Raw genomic sequence first — 26,816 nt, 5'->3', positions numbered from 1 at the left:
GATCGTGCGAGATTTGCGACAACGCAACCATTGCGGAAGCACGTCTGCATCACGGGACATTTAAACTTAACGGCAAATACAATTCAACTACGAGTGCCAAAGATGGAAAAATGTAGGGAAAACTTGCCAGTTCGAAACAGAGACAAACTTGTTACCACGGCGAAGGACAGATATGTGAGCAATTTTAAGGATGTGAACAATGTTGACCCTCACGAGCAAGCCGGACACAAATGGAATAAAGATGTAGACAAGCTTCCACCACTACGCGAAATGGACATCATGCTGTATTTAGTGTTTGGTATATGTTACTACACTCATCAGCAATTCCGAAACTACAAATCGCTACAAAGCTACGAACAGTTTTGCTGCGGATGGGTGCAGGATCTTCACTTTATGACCATAGTAAACGGCAACACCATCTTTCTAGCAAAGGTAGGCAATGTGTGTTTACATTAGTCTGTGACCACGGATGTACAAATCTTTTGCTGCATAAAATGTAGCCTGTGTACAAATTCTTTGCCACTCTCTCACGTCAAAATATTACAGCTTTTTCATTTAGCAACGACAGGAATTATGTCTAATGAAGACAATGCACATGTATGCATGCTAGTTGTTTATCTGTAGCAATAGCTAACAACAGGCCGACTTAGGGCGTAAAGTTACTGAAATTTGCGTAAACAAACGAAATTAACTTACCGGAGTGGAAGTGCATAGAGCAAACTCAGTGTGTAACTGGAGAATCAAACGTTATGCCCTTCCTTCTGATCGAGGCCACCCATGCCATTCTTCGACGTTTGGTAAGTTCAGATATGAGCTTTCCCTCGCCTTTTCTCCATGTAGGGATCCGGAAGAAACTCAATGGTGTTCTGTCGAGCTGTACATTCTCCTTTCTATTCGATCGGTTGTTGCAATTCTTTAGCGCACAATAATTTCCAACCATTTTTAAAGAGCGACCTGTGTTGAAATGCCTCAGTTTATGTTTCTCGCTTCCACAATGGCGATAGCGGCGGAAACCTCGCGAGTGCCACGTCATACGCTCGAGCCTAATAGTATCTCAGTTAACTCTAAGGCTGCCATTGACGCTGCTCGACGCCCAATCCATTTAGACTGGAACGTTCGTTCATTCAAAACCAGAGCATTCACAGTCATTTGGTCTGATTTTCGGTGCATTTACAGGTCACTTGCTGTTCATTTTAGGGCATTTACATGTCATTTCCTGTTGAGTTTGAGTCAATGCCTATTCATTTGGGTGATTCCCAGTTCACCTCCTGTTCTGTAACGCAAAATAAACAGAAAGTGACCCATAAAATACCCCAAAATCAACAGGAAGTAACTGAAAATCAACAGGTAAATGATCTTAAATGGCCCAAAATGACCTCATTGCCTGGCATTGGGTGCCACTGACAGCCATAGACGTTCTATCCGTTTGAAGTGGGAGGGATGGCAGCGAATGAACAAATGTTCATTCGCTGCCACCCTCCCAGTTCAAAAGGATTGGACGTCTACTAGTGAGGAACTCAGGGGCGCTGCCAGGGATTTTGGGCCCCATGAAAAGATATCACTTTGGGCCCCACCACCAGTGCCGGGACACACACACACATTTAGAGTATCAACTACGTAATTTCCTGCGTTCTGGTGAATCTTTACTCACTAATTTGTTATTTTTCTGCATTAATTTAAGATATAAATATATTTAAGTAAACATACAGCGCATAGAGCAATAATGAATAGACTGATATCATCTATAAGAAATGTACTGAAGGCCATCTTTTACAATCTAAATATATTTTTATTAGAAATATTCTCAAAGCAAATACCATAATAAATGACTTAAAAATAAATGTTTTGTTTGAACTTAACTATACAACAGTATACATTACAGTGTACAGTATGCAACTGTTTTAGTATGAAGAGATTGCTAAGGATTTGCCTGCTGTACTGATTAAATGTAAGCTAAAAGTGGAGCAAACACTAGCTAGCAAACAATTACAGTAATTCATTATGGAGTAGGCATCTGGAAATTTGCGATCTCCACTATAGGCTACAGCTCCGAAGCGAGGTCCCTTGCTAACAAACTATATTCAATTGATGACAAACTAAATTCAATAAATTCTTGACAAAGTGGATTCAAGTTGATTTTAAAAAAGAAAATTTCCACACCAACTTTCAACATCTGTAGGATACCAAAAAATGCTGTCATTATTTGGAATTCATGTTTTTGAATTGGTGCATGTCGCTCATTGAGGCTGGGGAAAATCCCGTATTTCTTACGAAGTGAACTGGGACCTCGCTTCGGAGCTAAGATAACAGGTTAATTTTCAGCACTACACTGACACAAGACCCCAACCTTCCTTTGTGAAGTACTTTGTCACATCCTGTTGGCCTTTTCTACCCATCTCCTGTTTTACTTTCTTTTCTTTCCTCTTTTGAAAACCCGATTTTTGTTTTGAAAACATTTCTGGCTGCAGTACTGCGCTGCGCGCACTTTGAGTCAATGAGTGGTGTAAATGCGCACCGCTATGCTCCCGGTCTGATTGAAGGAAGAGCGGACCAAACCATTTAATGAAAATTTTTTTTGGGGGGGGGGCTGGCAATAAATATGCTCTCTGGGTGTTTACTTTTTGCCAAAAACAAGACAAGAAAACGAAACCCTTCGTTTCATTCCTATTAAAATGATAATGATTAATATTTAAATTTGCAAACGATTACCTAATGTTTGAATTTTCTTTGTGGGCCCCCATCAGGGCATGGGCCCTTAGAATCAGTCTCACTTTTCACCCCTACACGCCGCCCCTGGATGAACTCATTCCAATTCCCAGCAGAAGCTTGTTTTTCTATTTATTAGTTGTTTGTAGAATATCTTAGAATGATTTCCTTACCAGTGTATCGATGTTCGTTGAATCGCCATATCAATCAGATTTATCGTGAGCTTTGTATCGCAAATCGTATCAGATCGTGAGTTACCAAGAGGTTCTCACTCCTAGTTTAAAGCGCTATTTCTGACTTTTTATGATAGATAAGTGCTTAAAAAAGCTAGCTCACCAGTGCCCCGCTGTGCCCCAGTATTGAATTGTTTGTGTCGACAGCAAACTAGTTATTTCCTCGATGTTCATTACCTCGAAAGTTTGTAAAGCAGTGAGTGACTAGTACATGAATAATAATAATAAAAAACGATGCGGTAACATTGTATTGTCATTGTTTTTATTTTGAAGGTGTCAGCCGGATATCCGCGTCTGCTCCGGCGTTGCTAGCTTGACTTTTCGTGGCTCGCGAACTGCTTCTAGTCTCAACCTGCTTGTTGATCTCCCCCGCGCGGCTGATTAAACCTGCCAGTTTATTATTAGCTCGGCTGGCACCGCGGGGCGGCTTCGACTCGACGGGAGAACTCGCCGAGAAGCGGCCGACGGCGGCGTTTCTGTCGAGTTTGGAACGCCGAGAGGCTTTTTCTCCCCCTCCAATGTAGCTGAGAAGCTAGCCTCGTCGCGAGCTCATCGTTTACACAGCGTCTTTTCTTCCTCTTTCTTTGTGCCATTTTTTTGGTCGGCTTTTCCGGATAACCATCGCGGTAGGCGGTACGATTAAGTGTCGAAAAAAGGTCGTCAAAATTGCGGATTCATCCCGAGGCTGTCAACCGGGCTCACCCCCTCCACCCCCGGTCACCGAGCGAATTAATGGCCGGAAATCCGAGGAGGGGCGCGGGTCTCATCGGCTTGATGAAGGACGCCTTTCAGCCCCACCAACAGCCCCTGCAGCCCCACCAACCCGCCGTGGTGGACAAGAAAATGGTGGAAAAATGCTGGAAGCTCATGGATAAGGTAACTAACCTTTTCAACATTAGCTGCACTAAACCATCACTGCTTCACACTTTGGACTACACTGATAAAAAGTCCCATCATCCCTCTAGTTTTCTCTTCTACTGCACCACTTTTTTCTATATGTTTGCCGTATGATGAGTTGACAGGTTGTCAACAAACCGCATTCTGGAACCAACAAATGTGGATTTAAAATGTCGTTCCGTCATTTGTCGACGAATGCTGTGAACCCTCAGCTCATTGAGCATTAGCTCTAGCGACTGTGGCATTTTGAACATAAAGACATACTGCGATATGAAAAATATCTGAACCTTTTGGAATTTCTCACATTCCTGCATAAAATCACCATCAAATGTGATCTGATCTTTGTCAAAATCACACAGATGTAAAAACAGTGTCTGCTTTAACTAAAACCACCCAAACATTTATAGGTTTTCATATTTTAATGAGGATAGCATGCAAACAATGACAGAAACCAATTTTTACTAAACAATTTAAGTCAGATGTGTGCCCAATCTCTGAGGACTGGTTTAAAGCTGCCCTGCCCACTATAAAACGCACACCTGGTAAGAAATGTCTTGATGAATTATAGTCTGATGTGCACCCTAGAATGTTTGCTCAAGACTTAAAGAAATGACTGGCACAGTCCAATATCTCTGTGCACACATCTACAGTACCATATATAAAACTATGGCCAAGAATGGTGTTCATGGGAGGACTCCACAGAGGAAGCCACTGCTGTCTAAAAAAAACAACAAAAAAAAACAAAAACATTATTACTCGTTTAATGTTCGCAAAAAGGCACTTGGACACTCCACAGAATTTTTGGTAAAATATTTTGTGGACTGATGAAACCGAAGTTGAATTTTTGGGGAGTAACACACAACGTCATGTGTGGAAGAAAAATGGAACAGCTACCAAACATCAAGACATCATCCCCACCGTGAAGCATGGTGCGCATCATGATTTGGTGCTGTTTGCTGCCTCAGGGCCTGGACAACTTGGAATCATTAATGAAAGAATGAATTCAAAAGTTTATCAGGATGTTTTTAAAGGAAAACCTGAGGCCGTCTGTCAAACAGTTGAAGCTAAAAAGAGGATGGATGCTGCAACAAGACAATGATCCAAAACACAGGAGTAAATAAACTTCAGAATGGTTTCAGAACAACATAATACACGTTCTGTAGTGGCCAAATCAAAGTCCAGACTTGAACCCCATTGAGTTAGTCCTGATCGATGTCCCAGACTGATCTGCAGCTACACGAAGCGTCTGGTTGAAGTTATTGCTGCCAAAGGTGGGGCTACAAAATATTAAATGTGATGGTTCACTTACTTATTTTTCCACCTTCTGTCATTGTTTGCATACTATCCTCATTAGAATATGACAACCTACTGTATAAATATTTGTTTTGGTTTTAGTTAAAGCAGACACTGTTTTTTTCATCTGTGTGATTTTAACAAAGATCAGCTCACATTTATGGTGATTTTATGCAGGAATGTGAGGAATTCCAAAAGGTTCAGATACTTTTTCATACCACTACTGAGCGGCCATCAATGGGTCTATGCATCCTTTTTTTTTGCAATTTCATTGGCTGCAACAGCAATAGTCCAATCCATTCTTCCATCTTTTAGCATTTTCCTGACAAGTCATTGGCAACACTAGACGTCCAATCTATTTCGCTGCCACCCTCCCACTTTAAATATATTGGACATCTACTACAGATAAACTCATTAGTGCGAGAGTGCATCTTGGCTTGAGGAAGAACAAATTGTATTATTTTTAACTTTTTATTTACTACTACTAGTAACAAACTTATTAAAATCACAACATAAGGATGAAAAGTGACTGGACGTCTGTAACCATCATTGGCACTCGAACATTATCATTCCCTACCCAGGTCTCCCAGTTCAAATTGACCGTATAATATAAATATATCTATATCTAAAACTAACTGAAACTGTCGGTCCCACATTTAATCAGCAGACAACCTACTTTTAAAATATCGCAGATAAAGCAAGCATGTGATGGATTAGCATGTGTTAGATTAGGGAGGTTTTACAACAAGCCACTTATTTAACTTGTTTATTACCAAAAAATCGAATTCAGTAATGCCTCGACTTGCGAAGTCAATTAGTTCCACTCTTGAATAGTCTTTTCCCTTTGAAATGAATAGAAATGACTTCTAGGGTTGCAACTATCGATTATTTTAGTAGTCGATTAATCGATGAACTAGTTATTTGGAATAATTGAGTAATCGGATAAGGAACATAAAAAATTTCAATAGCTGAGCACCAAAGGGTATAAAAAATCAGGATGTAAGTAAAACAAAAGAACAATTGGCTAACTTACGTAGTAAAAGGCCGCTAGCTTAAATGCTATAAAATGCTTTTTTTTTTTTTTTTTTTTTTTTAACAATGCTCTTAACGAATAGTTCAAACACATATTCCCCAAAAAACGCTTAATATATCTACGGTATTGGCCCGAATATAAGACGACCCCCTCTTTTTCAAGACTCAAGTTTGAAAAAAAGACTTTTTGAACACCAAATTAATTTTTATACAGAAAATAATTACAGTACATCTGAAACAAATGATTATAACAATATATTTGAGAGAAAAGGCATGTTATTTTGCCTCCTTCAAATGTTAATATCTGAACATTTAAATATGTAGACTTAAGTGCAATCACATTCGTAAATGAATGGCTTCTGGTTTTTGAAATGTAAATAAACCAATCTATTGTGATAAAACAACAAAATTGCAATAACTGCATTAACCATCAAAGTGAGGTCTAACTGTAACTAGTCTTGAAACAAATATGAATAAGGAAAAACATTGCAATTAAATAATGCAAACTGGTTAAACTTGAGAGTAGCTGAGGTCTGTCATGACAGAACATGACTCCTCAAGTTCAGCATTCGCTTCAATGATATCTGGCGCCAACTAGCGTCGTGAATGGGTATAATGTCTAGACCCCAAATATAAGACGACTCCCAATTTTTCAGTCTTATTTCAATGCAAATAACACAGTCTTTTATTCGGGCCAATACGGTATAAGCTAAATTACGAATGCATAAAATTTTTTTTTTAAAAAAACATTAGCCCATGCAAAAACTTAGCTTATGTTAGTATTAACAGGGAGCAGCTGGATTCATCCATTTACCATGTGAAATCAGTTATGCCTTATTCACTGTTGCCACTAGAGTGCAGTGTATCCACCGAAGTCAATAAAACTAAATGTAAACACTTTCAAAACGAACCATTACAACGCCACAAATACGAAGAAACGAATACTCGAAGTAGCAAAATTTAATCCGAATCATTTAATCGTTACAGCACTAATAGCTTCTATCGCTCTAGATTTGAGTTCTTTGTTCTGTCGATTCAGGTGGTGCGCTTGTGCCAGAACCCCAAGGTGGCGCTGAAGAACAGCCCGCCGTACATCCTGGACCTGCTGCCGGACACTTACCAGCACCTGCGCACCATCCTGTCGCGCTACGAGAGCCGCATGGACATGCTCGGCGAGAACGAGTACTTCCGCGTGGTTATGGACAACCTGACCAACAAGACCAAGCAGACCATGAGCCTGTTCAAGGAGGCCAAGGAGAGGATGTACGAGGAGAATTCGCAGCCCAGGTGAGGATCTAGATTTGGTTTAAAGCGCTGAAAAAAAAACAGAAATAACTCCCAATGTTTTTACTTTACTGCCCAGTCTACTAAAATAACTATGGAGGAAAAAATGCTTGTTGTGAAAGGGAGACTACGTTTTAAGGAAATTGAACACAAAGGCAAATCAGTTACTAAGGAACTGTCAAGGACATGCAAAATGATGATATATTTTGATTAAAAAAAGATAGCGCAGGAAGCACACTCTTATCAGATGTTTATTTGCATATTTCAGTCCCAACACAAAGCTGACTGTTTGTTACACCTTATATCAATATTGTTTACAAAGTAGGTTACCTCATTGGCTGCTATGGATCGTGATTGACAACCAATCCATTTGCACTGGGACGGCTGGCAGCAAAATAAGGAATGTTGATGTCTATCATTGTCAATAGCACTGAAAGAGTCAAGTACACTACCGTTCAAAAGTTTGGGGTCACTTAGAAATTTTGTCCATTTGAAAAGAACAGCATTTTTTTTTCAATGGAAATAGCACTAATCAGAAAAAACACTCTATACATTATCAATGTGGTAAATGACTACTCTATCTGGAAACGTCCGGTTTTAACGCAATATCTACATAGTTTTGTAAACAGGCCCATTTACAGCAAACATCACTCCAGTGTTCCAATGGTACATTGTGCTTGCTAGTTGCCTTAGAAATAGATGAATAGAAAACCTTGTGCAATTAATGTTGGCACAGCTCAAAACAGTTTAGGTGGCTAGAGAAGCTATAAAACTGGTCATCCTTTGAGCTAGTTGGGTATCTGGAGCATCACCTTTGTGGGTTTGATTAAAATCTCAAAATGGCCAGAAAAAGACAACTTTCACGTGAAACTTGACAATCTGTTCTTAGAAATGAAGGCTATTTCAAAGAAGAAATTGCCAAGAAATTGAAGATTTCCTATCACGCTGTGTACCACTCCTTTTAGAGAGCAGCACAAACAAGCTCTAACCAGAGTAGAAAGTGGAGCGGGTGGCCCGCTGCACAACCGAGCAAGAAGACAAGTACATAAGAGTCTCTAGTTTGAGAAATAGATGCCTCGCAGGTCCTCATCGAGCAGCTTCATTAAATAGTACACGTAAAACGCCAGTGTCAATGTCGACTGTGAAGAGACAACTCGCTGGTGCTGGTTTTCAGGGCAGCATGGCAAAGGAAAAAGCTTTATCTGAGACTGGATAATAAAAGGAAACGATTAATATGGGCAAAAGAACAGACATTGGACAGAGGAAAATTGGGAAAAAAAAGTGTTATATACAGACAAATCAAAGTTTAAGGTGTTTGGACTTTGAATCGAAGAAAAGAACATTTGTGACACACAAAACAACTGAAAAGATGCCGGAAGAGTGCCTGATTTTATCTGTCAACAATGGTGAAGGTTATGTGATGATCTGGGGTTGCTTTGGTGCTGGTACAGTGGGAGATTTGTACAAGATCAACGGTATTTTAAATAAAGAAGGCTATCACTCCATTTTGCTACGCCATGCCATACCTGCTTGATTGGAGTCAATTTCATCCTACGACATCAGTGACCCAAAACACACCTCCAAATTATGCAAGAACTATTTGGAAAGAAGCAGGCAGCTGGTATTCTATCTGTAATGGAGTGGCCAGCACAGTCAACAGATCTGAAACCCATTGAACTGTTGTGGGAGCAGCATGACCGTATGGTACGCAAGAAGTGCCCATCAAGCCAATCCAACTTGTGGGAGGTGCTTCTGGAAGCGTAGATCTGAAGTTTCTCTTACCTTCTTTATCCTCAACAAATTAACAGCCAGTACACCATAGGTCTGCAAAGCTGTAATTGTTGCAAAATGAGCATTATTTGATAAAAGCAAAGTTTAAAGGAGAAAATTATTATTTAAAGTAAAAATCCTTTTTTCCAACCTTCTCAATGCCTTGACTATATTTTCTATTTATTTTGAAACTCATTTTAAAAATAAAAGTGTGACTTTGAAGGAAAACACAAAATTGTCTGGGTGACCCCAAACTTGTGAACGGTGGTGTATATTTTTCCATTAGAAATAATGGAAAAAGTTATACGGCTATAATAAAATTTGATTATTGAAATTAAGCCTGTCGCAATATGCAATAATTCCATTTATCACACGATAAATAAAAATGAAGGCGGTAATTTTTCCGCTGCGATTTATCGCCTCGCGTGCACGTGCGGGAGACGTTCTGTGAAAAGTTCGGATTCCTTGTTACCAACTGCGCAAAATGCATCTTCGTTCCAGATCTGGCAAAAAAAGGCCGTAGCCAATTGTTTCCATTATATCCTATTGTTCAACGTATACCGGCCGCGCCAGTGCTCCGGATTGACTGCGGACCAGCTCTGGCGTGCCGGTGTTGCTGACGTGTGGGCGCTCCAGGGGTGACATTTCATGCGGGGCGGCTATTTTTCGGCACAACACCGGATATTTGAGGATCAAATTAAGAGCGCTGTGCTTCAAACTCGTCCTGTTTATGAGAGTCGATTGTCATATGCTGGTGTTGTGCAGTAATGAGCAGACATGACTTCTGTGGCGTTTGCTAACTTTTTTAATGCGCGCACACACTAGATATCATGAAATAGCAAACTAGATGTGTACGTCCCATGCCATTGGCTACGTGAGCCCAGAGTGATTATGGGACACGTAGTCCATATACTACATCGATGAATTATAAACTGCCATGACTGAATGGAAGTTAAGAAGGCCAAATCAATCCATACCAGTGACTATAGATAATGCTGTAAATATTGTTAATTCAGTACGTGACACAGATGGATTCGAAAATAGGATGTCTTGCTCATAATAATAATACATTTTATTCTTCAGATCAGTAAAAAGTAAGCACATATATATTATGCACTGAAATGCGTGCTTATATAATGGCAATTTAATTTTTGCTCGTCAGCAAAAAAAAACAAAAAACCCGAAACAAAAAATACAATAGTTGTTTTCTTTTCAGAGCATTAAATGTATTCAATCGAATCGAATATCGTGTCCCCCGTACCGAAAATCGTACCGAACCATGACTTAACTGTATCGTTGCATCCGTATGGAACATAGCAGAAGCTATGGGGGGAAAGGTTTTCAATTGCCTAAATGCTTCAGTTATTAAGTGTAATTTTATTTATTTTTCTTGAAAAACACATTTAATTTATTCTGTTTCTGTGCGGTATTAATATTGTTGTCTTTTACTTAAGAGGCATGGTCTATTGTTTTTAGTTTTTTACTGTATTCTCACTGTGTTATTGTAAATTGGTTTAAAAAAATTGGGGAGGGGCGCAATAATATCGCATATCGCAATAATTTATGGGATAAATTATCGCACACTAAAATTTGTTATCGCGACAGGCCTAATTGAAATGCTGTTTTATACGGTAATGACTGCTTCTTCAAAATACTTGTTTTACGGTAATTATTTTGTACTTTAAACATTATATCCATACAATGGTATCACTCACGTTTCACGTCGTCTGTAAGTGAAAACTAGGATTCGGAAAAAAATACTGTGTGCATTTGTGGTCTAAAGCTAAAAAATAAGGACAGTGATGCTTCGCGGCTCGACTCTCAGTAGTGCATCGCAGATTTGAAAACAGAAAAAAAATTCTAAAAACATTTATGTACATTTTATTTACTTCTGTTTGTACGTATTATTTACACATCAATATAAAATATTTACATGTTTCAAACTATTCTTTAATGTCTAATGATAACATGTATTTGTAGGGTTTTATAGTCACTTATTGATATTATATACTCAAAAGGTATGTTAAAGGTTTTTTACTATACGCAGTTGGTTCTGGTCCCCAGTAAAAGCGATAAGTGTCACTGTATATGAATATTTCACAAAGGATTATAACAGGAGGTTGGTAGTAGGGCTGCAGCTATCGATTATTTTAGTAGTCGATTATCTGTCAACTATTCGAATAATCAAGTAATCGGATTAGGCGCATATAATGCACTGCAGAATGCATTTTAGCAGATGTAAAACAAAGGCTTGCTAAGATTGCAATTTCAAAAGAGCATTAAATGAGAGTACAAAATAGAATTCCTGAGTGTTTCTTCAAACTATGCAGGATTGCACTTTCATTTAACAATGAACTGGTCTTACCCTCCAACAGTATAACAAAAAAAAAAAAAAAAAAAAAAAAAAAAAAAAAAAAAAAGGATCTAAGCACAACAAGAGAACAATTGGCTGTCTTGCATAGCAACAGTCCGGTATATTAAATTCTATAAAATGCTAGTTTTTTTTTTTTTTTTTTTTAACAAAGCTCTTAACAAATCGTGCAAACACAAAAAAACGACTAAATATACCTATAAACTAAATCACGAATGCACAACATTTTTTTAACTCAAACAAAAACCTCATAGTGGCCTTAACAGGGAGAAGCTGGATTCAGCCATGTTAAATGAGTTATGTCATATTCACTGTTACCACTAGAAGGCAGTGTATCACCCAAATCAATAAAACTAAATGCAAACACTTTCAAAACAAACCATTACAACGCCACTGTAATTAAACGAATATTGGAAGCAGCAAAATTTGATTCAAAGCTTTTCTTCTAATCGAATTACTCAAATTAATCGATCAATCGTTGCAGCACTAGTGGGTAGTGACGCATTACTTTTACTTTTTTACTTGAGTAACTTTTTGAGAAAAATGTACATTGCCATTTTCACTTTTACTCGAATAGATTTGCAAAGAAGAAACACTGCTCTTACTCCATTACTTTAGGCTACATTAGTCGTTACATTTTTCCTCTTTATTCTACATATTAGATTTTTTTTTTTTTTTTTGCCAGAGACTCCAACAGAGGCTTTACCAGTTTCACCCATGAGACGTGGCAGAAATAATCACATGACTCCATTATACCAGTCAGACTCCAGTTTGCAGTTCTGTGATCACGCCAGCTTGTTCAATCACGTGCTGTCTTTAAAGCACCGTAAAAAGTTTAGTATTTGACATAGAGCACTGGCCTCAACATAAATTAAAAGTGCAGATTTTAACCTCTTTCTCAGTTTTTATTTGGCACCGATTGACCACGGAAAAAGAGATATGATCCTTTTAATTTCATAACAGGAACTGTGATGGAACTATTCAAAGTAGGAACTATTTCCTCCTCTAGATGGCACTCATGCTCTTTAGAAGAATGATGCTTCCGTTCTGTATATGTATTTTTTCTCTCGCCGGAATTCAATGAGTTTTTTTGTTTTTTTTGGTATTCCTTTGGCTTAATGTGGTTATGTAATAGGTTATAGTACATTAGAATAATAAGTTCATCTAGATAACGTTGTGCTGAAAAAAAACAACTTTTTTTTTTTTTTTTTTTTTTAATATATATAAATCAAACGTCGTAAGCAGTTACTCACAATGTTACTCATTACTTGAGTATTCTTTTCACCAAATACTTTTTTACTTGAGTAATATTATTTTGAAATAACGCTACTCGTACTCGAGTAAAATTTATGGATACTCTACCACCCCTGACGATAAATCAAATGACGTTAAAGAAATGCGTAGATTAATTGACGCTTAAAGCATCGCCATTTTGAAAATGGGAAATGGCCCACTGTCACAGTGATGAATCGGGAACAACGATAAGTGAGCCCTGACAAAATGGTGAATATTGCAACTGGAACTTGAAAGCTGTGATTTAAATCACTGGCTTCCATCGATAGTGATAGATTAAAACTCACACCCTTACAGACCAAAATTTTAGACTTGCACTTTCTAACCAATATCCGGTAAAACCTACAGATAATGGGCGTCCGTATCAATGCCTGTAAATGTAATAAATAGTCTGTTTTTTGCTGAGCGACCACGCCACAGTGGCTGTTTCCGGCGTAATGCACTTTGATTGATGCTCAGATAAAAAGCAATGTTTGACTAATTTTCTTTGAGAGGGTTGCACTTGCAATGCAGTAGCAGGAGCGAAAACAGCAGTCATTCTAGGACTAAGATCTCTGATCAAAAACATGGACTTCCCTGTTTGTCCTCAAAATGATGACATGGCGAAAGCTTGTTGTTCCTCATCATGAGGTCACAGGATTTCTATCTTCACCCTAGGCGAAACCTCACCAAGCTGTCACTCATCTTCAGCCACATGCTGGCCGAGCTTAAAGCCATTTTCCCCAACGGCCTGTTTCAAGGCGACAACTTCCGCATCACCAAAGCGGATGCCGCCGAGTTTTGGAGGCGCTCCTTCGGGGACAAGTGAGTCGGTGTCACCAAATTGTGAGCGGTCAGCTTTGCCAGTCTGGTGACCGCGTCTTTCCCGCAGGACCATCGTGCCGTGGAGGACGTTCCGCCAGGCGCTGCACGAGTTCCACCCCATCAGTTCGGGTCTGGAGGCCATGGCGCTCAAGTCCACCATCGACCTTACCTGTAACGACTACATCTCTGTCTTTGAGTTCGACATCTTCACCAGGCTATTTCAGGTCAGCCAGGATATATCGTAATTTCCACTTTATAGTAAATAAGAAAATACCATAATTTCCCGAATATAAGGCCCACCCGTGTATAATGCGCACCCCAAATTTACTTGTAAAATCTAGAGAAAATTATTGTACACGTTTATATTGCGCACTCGAATTTTAGCACCAATAAATAGAAGAATACAAGAAAACAGAGCTCGTGTACAGATACAGAAATGTCATTTTACAGACTGGTGAAACACAGCGCAAGCATAGCAAATTGGTAGTTCAAAACATGACCATAAACTGACAATATTTACGGTAATAATATGATTTGACAACTTCTCCAACTTACCAGAATCTAGGAGAAAACTAAACTGATGTGACTTTTCTTTTAAAGGCTACTGTATAACTTGCTCGTTTCATCATGATGAATAAGTGTTTCTTCCATGGATTGATACGGTAAAATGAAAGTGAGAACGTAAGTCGGAAATCCAAGAGAGCTCGTCGCTGTCGACACGACAGTAACAATAAGAACTATTGTTATTTGGTTTTGAGTTTCCCGAGGGACAGATATAGTTGACGGACACAAGAAGTCTGTGTTGTTATGTTTGTTATGGTCCGAGTTGCGGAGCTGCAATAAACGTTGACTCAAATGAGTTCAAGAAACAAAATTCTGTGCTTTATGAAGAGTGAAAAAAGCAGAATTTAACACAGACGAAATCATTCGGCCGATCAGAGTGAAGTATTACCGAAACAAAATGGTGACATCAACTACCGTAATGGTCGGCAACGGATCGCCGCATACATTTCTTCAACACAACGTGGCCGTGTCAAGAATTAAAAATCGGTGTGTGTGTGTGTATATATATATATATATTAGGGCTGTCAAACGATTAAAAATTTTAATCGAGTTAATTACAGCTTAAAAATTAATTAATCGTAATTAATCGCAATTAATCGCAATTCAAACCATCTATAAAATATGCCATATTTTTCTGTAAATTATTGTTGGAATGGAAAGATAAGACAAGATGGATATATACATTCAACATACGGTACATAAGAACTGTATTTGTTTATTATAACAATAAATCAACAAGATGGCATTAACATTATTAACATTCTGTTAAAGTGATCCATGGATAGAAATTGCCTGGCTCTGCCAGACTATTCTCCCTGTATTTTTCAAACACTGAGAGAAATAGTCTGGGAACCATCCCATTAACGTCCTTTTCGAGCAGGTACAAAATCAATCGACAAATCAGATTCGTTTATTTGCGTGACGTGTTCGTCACGAGCAACGTCACTCTTGCGCGCCGAAAGTCGTCTCCACAACACAGATGGTCAACGGGATAACCGAGAACATGTTCCAATCCGCGGTAAATTCTGTTTTAAATTACCAAAAACACAGCGACACGAGTCATTGACAATAGTCTGTCTCGCGCTAGCCATGTTGAATAAACTCCGCTCTCTTCGTATGTTTACTTCTGCCCGCAAGTCTCTCGTCCTTCCGTCGTCAGTTAATAACGTCACGTCTGCCCATCGCTGATTGGTCCACATCGCTGTCTGTTTGCTGTGGCTTGCTCCGCCCTGGAAATTGTATCCGTGGGAATGGTGGCCAGACTCAATAGCTGGAACAGTGTTGAGTCTGGTGTACCAGGCAAGGATAGACTTGTAGTTCTTAAAAGATGAATATTAGTACAAGTTATAGAAATGTTATATTAAAACACCTCTTAATGTTTTCGTTTTAATAAAATTAGTAACATTTTCAATCAAAAAATAAACTAGTAGCCCTATTCTGTCCTCAATGTGTGTGAGTACACAAATTGACAGATAGCGAACATAAGTTCCAAAAAGAAATCAGACGGTGTGGCAAAGTTGCATGGGCTTTACTGAAGTCATCTCTTTTTGACAGGAGCACGTTTCTTGTATTTTTGTAAAACTGAAAATAACAAGGCAATGTGTCAATAACTTGCATAAATCACAATTACATAAAATGTACACACACGTGTCCATTTGAGCAGTAGCACTAGCCAATTAGCTCACAAGCATCTAACAATGTAACTGCATTTCATCATATATGTGAACAAATTCAAATACACATCATCAATAACTATCTAATGCTCATGAATATAAACAAAGGAGGAATATAAGTCACAAGCGATGCATGTATTAGACACAAACAGTGTGATGGGGCTATGAGAACTGCCACTGAATACTGGATGCGGACGTTAGCTGGTCTGAATAGCACTGTCTATTAGTGTGAGTTCGCGTCGACATATAATCCCGTCAGAAAAGCGCGCCGAAACCCAAATAATCAGCTGCACTGAATCGCCAGCAGAGGGCGACATTACGCCACATAACATATGCAAGTCACACCCAAGCGCCAGCAGAGGGCGGAAAAACTCCGTAAAACACAATTAACAAGTTGGCCTTTCACTGTACTGACATTTAAATCTGTCTGAGCGGGCCTAGTGCGTTAATTGCGTCAAATATTTTAACGTGATTAATTTAAAAAAATAATTAACGCCCGTTAACGCGATAATTTTGACAGCCCTAGAAAAATGTGTGGAAAAGAGCGGGAATGCCACGTCGTGATCGTCCACTTCCGTTGTTAACGTTGCGCGGCATGACGTCACTTCCTTAGTATCCGATTGTTGTAGAGACAGCAGTCCATATGAAGCAGATGGTAATACTACCCGCCTACATTATCCATGTGACAACTAATCCGGATAAAAGGCATACTAGTGTAGCTGACACGCTGTATAGTCCAACTAATTACACATTTAAGGCCATTATCCGTCCTAGTGTAGACGTAGCCTCAAACTCTCGGACATTTTTTTTTTTTAAATACATACATTCATGGAGTCCAGGTGGGTATAAATCATTTTAAAATAATATACTATTTTTGCTGAGTGTGTATTTTCACCAAGTTAGCGTTGTCCTTGTAGACGCTAAAATATGTGCTCATCTGTCAATCTCCATTCAAAATAGTTGGAAACTTTGATTTATTTTTTGAGTAAAAGTGTTTAATTTTACAGACGAAAACATTTTTATTAAATGTCGACTAAAACTAGACTAAAATAGTCAGGTTTTCGTCAACAAAAACTAGACAAGGAAAAACACATTTTGAGATAAAATATGACTAAGGCTTAGTTCATATTGCAGGTCTTATTGCACATTTCCGATTTTTTCGTCATATTTTTTGGCGTGCCTGTTCAGACTGCCTTTGTCCATTGAGACCGTTCAAGTATTACGCATGCGCACTACTTTGCAGTGCGACACGCGCTAAGCAAACTGACCCGCATGCACAGAAGCCTCAAAACAAATGACTACACACTAGAGATGTGCCAGTTACCGGTTTCAAGGTATACCATGGTATGAAAATGTCAAGGTTTCAAAACTGCAAAAAATTTCTGGCATACCGTCCCGAAGGTATTAGCCATTTTTTATGTCCCAAAAATGCTTAAAAAAGAATTAATTAACGCCCGTTAACGCGATAATTTTGACAGCCCTAATATATATATATATATATATATATATATATATATATATATATATATATATATATATATTCACACACACACAGTTGGGAGAACAAGTATTTGATACACTGGGGTTTCCCATTGGCAGTGTATCAAATACTTGTTCTCCCCACTGTATATACACACACACATACTGTATGTATATATAATATATTTCTGTCTCCATCCATGTACCCGTTTATAATGCGCACCATGATTTTACAAGTTGATTTTAGGGAAAAAAAGTGCGGGTTATATTCGGGAAATTACGGTATTTAACGAATAAATCATTGCAAACAAACAAAAAAAAAAACGCGTAGATTATGAAATGCAAAAAAAAAAAAAAAAAAAACTTCAAAATGAAGACCTCAGACTTAATCATTCGGTCTAGTGCTACCAAACCAACGAACACAGCACTTCTTTTTGTTATTATACACACTCACCAAGAACAGTACAATATTTTCAAATAATTAAACCCATCAGGACATCACGACGAGATGTAAACAAGTGAGAATGAGAGTTTAAGAGGATGCTCGCCATGCTGAAGCTAATGTTAACGCTACGAGTTACATTTGGAGTGTAAGGATCACTCGGTCAACACCTTAAAAGGCTAAAGCAACATTGCATATTCTCTCATGCAAGATAAAAAAATAATAATCTTACAATATTTACAAAACAGGCACGCCTGAAACTTCCTTTTGCAGCTTGCTTTCAAGCTGCTGCAGGGTCCTTCCGGGGTCTTACCATCGGTCATCGGTGGTCACAGTTGCCCACAGAGATGCCTGATCAAAATCCTTTTTGTCGGCTTTTTTTTTGCGATGTTGGAAAAAAGTCCATATATCGGCCTGATATTTCAGCCGGCCGGTATATCGGTCGTCCTCTAGAATGCACACCTTTCAGTGTCATTGACGGAGCTCGGCGGCCAATATTTTTTGACCAGGAGGGGCGAATGAACGAACGTTCCGACCTCCCGGTCAAAACTAATTGGACGTCGAGCTCCATCAATGGCAGCCAATGATTTAAATGAGTGCTCTATATAGGGGCTACTCTACTCGAGGCTAACGCATTACACCTAGCATAGCATTTTTGTCAAAGCACACTTCATCTGTCATTGAGGAGATCTAGGTTTGAAAAATCTAATATACTTGCAGTCATGTGAAAAAATTAGGACACCCCATTAAATATTCAGTTCTTGATATTAAGCATTAAGAAATGTTCACATATTGTCTGATCTTGTTTTTCTTTATCTCTAGAAAAGACAGTTATTTGATTGCAGGTTAACAACAAAAATTAACATTCTTTTACTCATTGAACCAAATATATCAACAAAAATGCATATTCTAACTGAGGAAAAAGTTAGGACACCCTATAACCTAATAGCTAGTGTTACCCCCTTAACTTCAGTGAGATGCTTTCTGTAGCCATCTACCAGTCTTTGACATCGTTCTGAAGAAAGTTTGCCCCACCCCTCAACGCAGAATACTTTTAACAGTGACTGACTGTTGAAGTGAGAGAGAACACCATGGTGAGATCAAAGGAGCTGTCGGAGGCCTTCAGAAAGAAGATTGTAGACGCTTATGAGTCTGGTAAGGGATTTTAAAAGATCTCTAAGGAATTTAAAATCAGCCATTCCACTGTCCGGAAAATAGTCTACAAGTGGAGGACATTCAAAACACCAGCCAACGTGCCCAGGTCTGGCGGTCCAAATAAGTTCAACCTGAGAACATGCTGAAAGAAGTCTCCAAAAACCCTAAAATTTCATCACTGGACCTACAGCAGGCTCTTGCTACTGTTGATGTGTTAGAGCATGCCTCCACAATCAGAAACAGACTTCACAAGTTTAACCTTCATAGTAGGTGTGCAAGGATGAAACCTTTGCTATCCAAGAAGAACATGAAGCCAGACTGAAGTTTGCCAGAGTCAATGGAGACAAAGACCAGGACTTCTCGAATAATGTCCCTTGGACAGATGAATCTAACATTGAATTATTTGGACACCAGAACAGATGGCATGTTTGGCGTGAACCCAATACAGCTTTCCAGGAAAATAACTTCATATTAACTGTGAAGCATGGAGGTGGAAGTGTCATGGTTGTGGGGATGCTTTGCTAAAGCAAGACCTGTCCATGTCACTATCATAGAATCCACCATGAAATCTATCGTGTATCAGAGGGTGCTTCAGGGACATGTGAGATCATCTGTGAAAAAAATTAAAGCTGAAGCAAAACTGGACCCTGCAACATGACAATGACCCAAAAAATACCAGTAAATCCACCAAAGACTGGCTGAAAAGAAATTGAGAGTCCTGGAATGGCTGAGTCAAAGCCCAGATCTTAATCCCATTGAGATGCTGTGGGGTGACTTGAAACGAGCTGTACATGCAAGAAACCCCATAAATATCTAAAAGCTGAAAGTATTCTGCGTTGAGGAGTGGGGCAAACTTTCTTCAGACCGATGTCAAAGACTGGTAGATGGCTACAAAAAGCGTCTCACTAAAGTTAAGGGGGTAACAATAGCTATTAGGTGATATGGTGTCTTTTTCCTCAGTTAGAATATGCATATTTGTTGATATATTTGGTTAAATGAGTAAAAAAATGTTAACTTCTGTTGTTGACCTGCAATTAAATCACTTTCTTTTCCAGATATACATAAAAATAAGCTCAGACATTGATATGTGAACATTTCTTAATAAAGAACTAACTATTCAATGGGGTTTTCTAATTTTTTCGCATGACTGTATATGTACTTAAACCAAAATCCAGTTCATCTAAATTGTAAGTTCTACTTTAAATTTCTTAAAAATATCTTATGGTGATAACAAGCATTTTCAAATTTTCAATCAAATATTGCAAATGCAAGTGAAATAGGCTGACATGAAATTAAGTTATGCTGACTTTTTTTTGTTTTTTTTTTTAAAAGTGTAGTTAGCCTGTTTAGATCCATAGCTAAACCAATTCGTTCAGAAGGAGAGAATAACTATTTAGTTTCTGTCTTGTGTTGATGTGTGTGTCTGTGTAGCCGTGGTCGTCTCTTCTGAGGAACTGGAACAGTCTCGCAGTCACGCATCCGGGCTACATGGCCTTCCTTACGTATGACGAGGTCAAGGCTCGTCTGCACAGGTTCACCCACAAACCGGGCAGGTGAGAATAGGAAGTAGTTTTGGTGCATTTAAGAAACCAAAAAAATACATGATGAGTTTTCTGTTGCTTCTTCAGCTACATCTTCAGGCTGAGCTGCACGCGACTGGGCCAGTGGGCCATCGGCTACGTGACGGCGGACGGTAACATCCTGCAGACCATCCCTCTTAACAAGCCGCTTTTTCAAGCGCTCATCGACGGCTACAGAGAGGGCTTGTGAGTCAGGCAGTTAAACACATCAAATTATGTTGAAGCAGAATGAGAATGAAGTAAATTCCTTTAAAGTTGTTTTCTTATTCAGCACAAAATTTAAGTTTAACCTTTTGTAAGGCCCTTATTTCACTCATTGGCTGCCATTTACAGCTCTTGACATTCATTCTGGTTTGACTGGGTGGGTTGGCAGCAAACAAACCCACCCAAGTCAAATGGATTGGACATTGACTAGTGACAAAATGATTTCAATTCATAGTTAAAGGATGAAAAGACCCACATGACTGGACATATTTTATTATCAATTTCACTGAAAGAGACTGCTAAAGTTGTGGATATTTTTTTTGTCCCCAAATCGGCGTTGATTTCCTGTTTATGTATTCTTCAGCTACCTCTTCCCAGATGGTCGTGCGCAGAACCCAGACCTCACAGGCCTGTGTGAACCTTCTCCACAAGACCACATCAAAGTGACCCAGGTTGGTTTTTCCTCACTTCCGCGTCGTTCACACGCACGACACATTGTTTAAAGGGCCTACGACAGGATAAAAAGAAGTCTTAAATAGCATTATTATGTGAATTAAAATCATATTTTGAGACAATTTGACTAAATACAACAATTTGGCAAAGCGCAGATGACGAGAAATTAGTCCTTTAATCTGCCGTTTAGCCACGCCTACCATTATAGGGCTGTAGCGTCCCCAACAGGAGGATGACGTCGGCAGGGTCATGATTTCATCTTATTCAGAATTCAGCCCATTGAGGGGGAATTATTCAGAACGAGGAAAATGCAACGAAGAGAGCCGCAAAATGTAATTGTTTCAGTCTCTCTACTCCAATATTTTTACAGGATATTTCTTTTTATCTCCGTATTTTTCCCCAATTGCTAAATAAATGGTAGGGTCATGGCAAATAACAGTCTTGTGCTAAATGGAATATGAAATTAAAAAAATTAATTCAGTACGATATGGCAAAAGTACTCATAATGGTCAAAACTGTCCACTTCTTGCACCTCCCAAACTATATTTTATGCCACCGGAGTTAGTCCGGCTTTTGTCATTTCCCTGCCCCAACTTCGGAGAGTGTAAACAAACCAGGAGGCGTGACAGCTAGCCTACATGCTAACGCGAACGGAGTGATGTTTCAAAGTCTTTTATTGGCTTTCGAAGCGAAAAATCACACAAAACTACCCAGGATCATGTCACATGGCAGCAGGGTTATTGCTTGTCTTCGCCGATCGACAACCCGCCCGGCGGTGAGCAAGTTACAGCTCGTTGGACTCGTTGGACTGCGGGCAGGAGAGCTAGTTTCCCGGGGAAGCAGCTGGACAAACCGGCCGACGTCGGAGGAGCACGTAGCTGCCACATGGTCAACACGAATATGGCGTAAAATAATGCTTTACTTCACGGCGAAGACGTAAACGGAAAGCGTGCAGTTGTTGTGCAACTAAAATGGCAGGATGTGTCTGCGGAGAACTTTTCTACATGTCCGTCCATGATCAAACGTAAGTTATTTCAAGAAAGTTTGTAATGTTTACTTTGTAATCGCTGTATTCGCGGCCATTTGTAACACAAAGTTGCAATTTCTGATGGGGTTGAAAATTTGACAGAACATCAGGTACACGAAGAGGGCAATACGCTTAGTATAGCAATTTTCCAGCGGCCACGCGAGGGACCCAGGGGGGTGTGCGACAAGCCGCCGGTCGTCGGCCGAGTGATATTCTTGGTGGACAATAAGCCACAAAATGCAAGCCACCTCAGTCTTAAAATGTGTGCCATGATCCCAGTATTTGACATAATACAAAATACGATGTTTACTCACTTCCTCGTAAGTCCAGTGGTCCCACATTAGTAGGGCTTGTTTTGGCCAATTTCCGCAGTGAACAGGAATCTTTTGAAACCCAAAATGGCTCACACGCCTCTTCCTGGTCCAACAACAATTTTCTGCAGCACGTTTGGCTGGCATGATGCAAAAAATAAACAAATTAATCTGCAAAATCAGCTGAATCCGCAGTCCATCTGAATGCTATAAAGCAATGCTGTATTGTGAGACCCGGGTGACGTCACATTCGCATTCGTCCTAAACCTGCGGCTGGAGCCGGAAGTTACTCATTTTCATGGCGTGGGATTCAAAAATTGAATATATAAAACGATCGCTTCCACGCACATCCAAGCGGTCCATTTCATTCAGGAGCATAAAACACAGCGTAAAATATGAAATAAACATGCTTTTTGGTGTCATAAGCACTTTAAACACATTTCCTCTTTCGGCTTGTAGGAGCAGTACGAGTTGTACTGCGAGATGGGTTCCACGTTCCAGCTGTGCAAGATCTGCGCCGAGAACGACAAGGATGTCAAGATCGAACCGTGCCGACATCTGATGTGCACTTCCTGTCTAACGGCTTGGCAGGTGAGGGACAGCCCGCGCCGCCCGCTCAAGTCAACCCGCCTCCTCTTTTAACAAACATACCCCGTTACGACACCAGGATTCGGAAGGTCAGGGATGCCCCTTCTGCCGCTGTGAAATCAAGGGCACCGAGCCCATCGTGGTGGATCCGTTCCATCCCAAGGCAAGTGGCGGTGCTTTCGCCGGCTTCCAGGTCGGAGCCGGCCGGGCCGAGGCGGCCGCCAACGATGAAGACGACGACGAGCGTCTGGAGGACCAGAACCTTGTCATGAGCAGGCTGGCCTGCAGCAAGGTACACCAAGGCGAACACTGTATGCAGATTTAGAGCGTTATAGGACGCTCTTCATTGACATAGGGTTAGGTTGGGCAGGCGATGAAAATCCTACTAACCGTTAGCAGGTGAATTAGAAAACCCTTTTTTTTTTTTTTTTTTTTAATTTAATCAGGCCCCTATACATAATACCACACTGTAAGAGTGAACCATTAACCTCACTTAATCGTCCTCCAAACATGCAAGGCAGTTGAACAATTAAAATCCGGTGGTTCTAGCCACACGTTACAGTGATGCATTGCGAGAAACGATGTCACAAAAGATCCTCCTAATTTGTGTGTAGGTGGAGCGCCCAGCATCTCCAGTCTCCCAGCTGCCGCCGGTCCCGCCTCGCCTAGACCTCCTTCAACAAAGACCTTCCAACTCTCACAACCAGCTGGGGCAAGGAGCCTGTGCTAAGGTCTTGTTGAAGTCCGCTAAACACGGTCCACTCAGGGAAAAAAATAACATTTGGCCTGCTAGAACCGCTCATTAGTTATTCCTGAAATTCTTCTACTCAGTCTTTTCCGAGTTTAAAAAGAGCCTCCCTTGTCTTTTTTCCCGCAAACAGATGGGGGCCACACACAGGGACAAGCCCCTCCCGCTTCCCCCGGCGCTCCGAGAGCTACCGCCACCGCCTCCACCGGAGCGCCCTTCCCTGGTGGCGGCGGCGGACTCCAGGCTCCAGAGGAGACCCCTGCCCTCCACGCCAGACACTCCAGCTTGGACCGCCAACTACATGGTGCCGCGGCCCGTCTGCAAGGCGCCCACCGCCGCCCTGCCGCCCACGCCTCAAGGTGGCGGCGCGGAGGCGAATAAAGCCCAGGCGGCCACCAATGCCATCTACTGCCTGGCTGCCAGGTCAGCTATTCTCTTTGTTAAAACAGCAATACATTGTGGAAGGAGTTGAGCTATATAAATAAACCCACTATAATTAAATCTTTATAGGGCACCAATTTAACTTATTGGCTGCCATTGACGGCGCTAGACGTCCAATCCATTTTGACTGTAACCCAGTCAAATTGAATTGGACATCTAGCTTGATGTCGATCGTTCTCAATGAGTTAAATGGTAAATGGTGTTATACTTACAGTGCCTTGCAAAAGTATTGGGCCCCCTTGAATCTTGCAACCTTTCGCCACATTTCAGGCTTCAAACATAAAGATATGAAATTTAATTTTTTTGTCAAGAATCAACAACAAGTGGGACACAATCGTGAAGTGGAACAACATTTATTTGATAATTTCAACTTTTTTAACAAATAAAAAACTGAAAAGTGGGGCGTGCAATATTATTCGGCCCCTTTACTTTCAGTGCAGCAAACTCACTCCAGAAGTTCAGTGAGGATCTCTGAATGATCCAATGTTGTCCTAAATGACCGATGATGATAAATAGAATCCACCTGTGTGTAATCAAGTCTCCGTATAAATGCACCTGCTCTGTGATAGTCTCAGGGTTCTGTTTAAAGTGCAGAGAGCATTATGAAAACCAAGGAACACACCAGGCAGGTCCGAGATACTGTTGTGGAGAAGTTTAAAGCCGGATTTGGATACAAAAAGATTTCCCAAGCTTTAAACATCTCAAGGAGCACTGTGCAAGCCATCATATTGAAATGGAAGGAGCATCAGACCACTGCAAATCTACCAAGACCCGGCCGTCCTTCCAAACTTTCTTCTCAAACAAGGAGAAAACTGATCAGAGATGCAGCCAAGAGGCCCATGATCACTCTGGATGAACTGCAGAGAGCTACAGCTGAGGTGGGAGAGTCTGTCCATAGGACAACAATCAGTCGTACACTGCACAAATCTGGCCTTTATGGAAGAGTGGCAAGAAGAAAGCCATTTCTCAAAGATATCCATAAAAAGTCTCGTTTAAAGTTTGCCACAAGCCACCTGGGAGACACACCAAACATGTGGAAGAAGGTGCTCTTGTCAGATGAAACCAAAATTAAACTTTTTGGCCACAATGCAAAACGATATGTTTGGCGTAAAAGCAACACAGCTCATCACCCTGAACACACCATCCCCACTGTCAAACATGGTGGTGGCAGCATCATGGTTTGGGCCTGCTTTTCTTCAGCAGGGACAGGGAAGATGGTTAAAATTGACGGGAAGATGGATGCAGCCAAATACAGGAACATTCTGGAAGAAAACCTGTTGGTATCTGCACAAGACCTGAGACTGGGACGGAGATTTATCTTCCAACAAGACAATGATCCAAAACATAAAGCCAAATCTACAATGGAATGGTTAAAAAATAAACGTATCCAGGTGTTAGAATGGCCAAGTCAAAGTCCAGACCTGAATCCAATCGAGAATCTGTGGAAAGAGCTGAAGACTGCTGTTCACAAACACTCTCCATCCAACCTCACTGAGCTCGAGCTGTTTTGCAAGGAAGAATGGGCAAGAATGTCTGTCTCTCGATCTGCAAAACTGATAGAAACATACCCCAAGCGACTTGTAGCTGTAATTGGAGCAAAAGGTGGCGCTACAAAGTATTAACGCAAGGGGGCCGAATAATATTGCACGCCCCACTTTTCAGTTTTTTATTTGTTAAAAAAGTTTAAATTATCCAATAAATTTTGTTCCACTTCACGATTGTGTCCCACTTGTAGTTGATTCTTGACAAAAAATTAAAATTTTATATCTTTATGTTTGAAGCCTGAAATGTGGCGAAAAGTTGCAAGGTTCAAGGGGGCCCAATACTTTTGCAAGGCACTGTATATAGCGCTTTTCCACCTTTAAAGGCGCTCAAATACTACAAAATAAAATGAAAAACGAAAGACATCACTGAACAACGTGTACTTAACCCCTTCAGACTTGAACATGCTGCTCAAGGACATGACTCGTTGGTGTCTGTAAACCAATAAATACTGTACATTGAATTTAGTTGCTATTGCCACTTTCTGGGAGATGATCAGATGGAACTTTACCCATCGAAATCAAATCATGAGGTTTGGCACGCCCTCTTTGCTATTTTTTGCCCTTTGAAATGGCTGACCAAAAGCAACTTCAGAATGGATAACGTAAAGTGCTCATTTCTCATCAAAAACACATTAACATTAAAAACCAATAACCAATAAAAGCCTGAAATATCCCTGACCAAAAAATTGCACTTTGTTCTGGTGTTTTTATTTTTGCCCAGCAGAAAAAATACGGGTCTGTAGAGGGTTATAGCAACACTAAGTAATTTTTCAACCTTTTAGAAAATATTCATAACATTTATAACATAACATTTATATGTCAACGGACAACTAGTTGAACGACACCTCTTTTAGATCTTAAGGTGGTCTGTATCGCTTTCACATTCACTAATTAACTTAACCGTCATATGCTATTGTTTAGCCA

At 40.1% G+C, this 26,816-nt stretch overlaps 1 protein-coding gene across 1 annotated transcript in view; it reads left to right on the top strand.

Moving 5' to 3' along the window:
- The first annotated feature begins 3,251 nt into the window (after window positions 1-3,251).
- LOC130906611 (E3 ubiquitin-protein ligase CBL-like) overlaps window positions 3,252-26,816 on the top strand; it is a 42,136-nt gene continuing 18,571 nt past the window's right edge. Inside the window, exons 1-11 of the mRNA XM_057821105.1 lie at window positions 3,252-3,815; window positions 7,201-7,448; window positions 13,537-13,683; window positions 13,751-13,907; window positions 20,428-20,549; window positions 20,625-20,762; window positions 21,145-21,232; window positions 23,031-23,162; window positions 23,239-23,451; window positions 23,774-23,890; window positions 24,041-24,330. Of these exons, the coding sequence (XP_057677088.1) occupies window positions 3,672-3,815; window positions 7,201-7,448; window positions 13,537-13,683; window positions 13,751-13,907; window positions 20,428-20,549; window positions 20,625-20,762; window positions 21,145-21,232; window positions 23,031-23,162; window positions 23,239-23,451; window positions 23,774-23,890; window positions 24,041-24,330 (1,796 nt within the window). The 5' untranslated portion in view covers window positions 3,252-3,671. The remainder of the gene's footprint in view (window positions 3,816-7,200; window positions 7,449-13,536; window positions 13,684-13,750; window positions 13,908-20,427; window positions 20,550-20,624; window positions 20,763-21,144; window positions 21,233-23,030; window positions 23,163-23,238; window positions 23,452-23,773; window positions 23,891-24,040; window positions 24,331-26,816) is intronic.

The sequence above is a fragment of the Corythoichthys intestinalis genome, chromosome 18, assembly GCF_030265065.1.
Source record: "Corythoichthys intestinalis isolate RoL2023-P3 chromosome 18, ASM3026506v1, whole genome shotgun sequence".
Lineage (NCBI taxonomy): Eukaryota > Metazoa > Chordata > Actinopteri > Syngnathiformes > Syngnathidae > Corythoichthys > Corythoichthys intestinalis.
The sequence above is the reverse complement of the archived record's forward strand: the minus strand, read 5'-3'. Positions and strand labels throughout refer to the sequence as shown.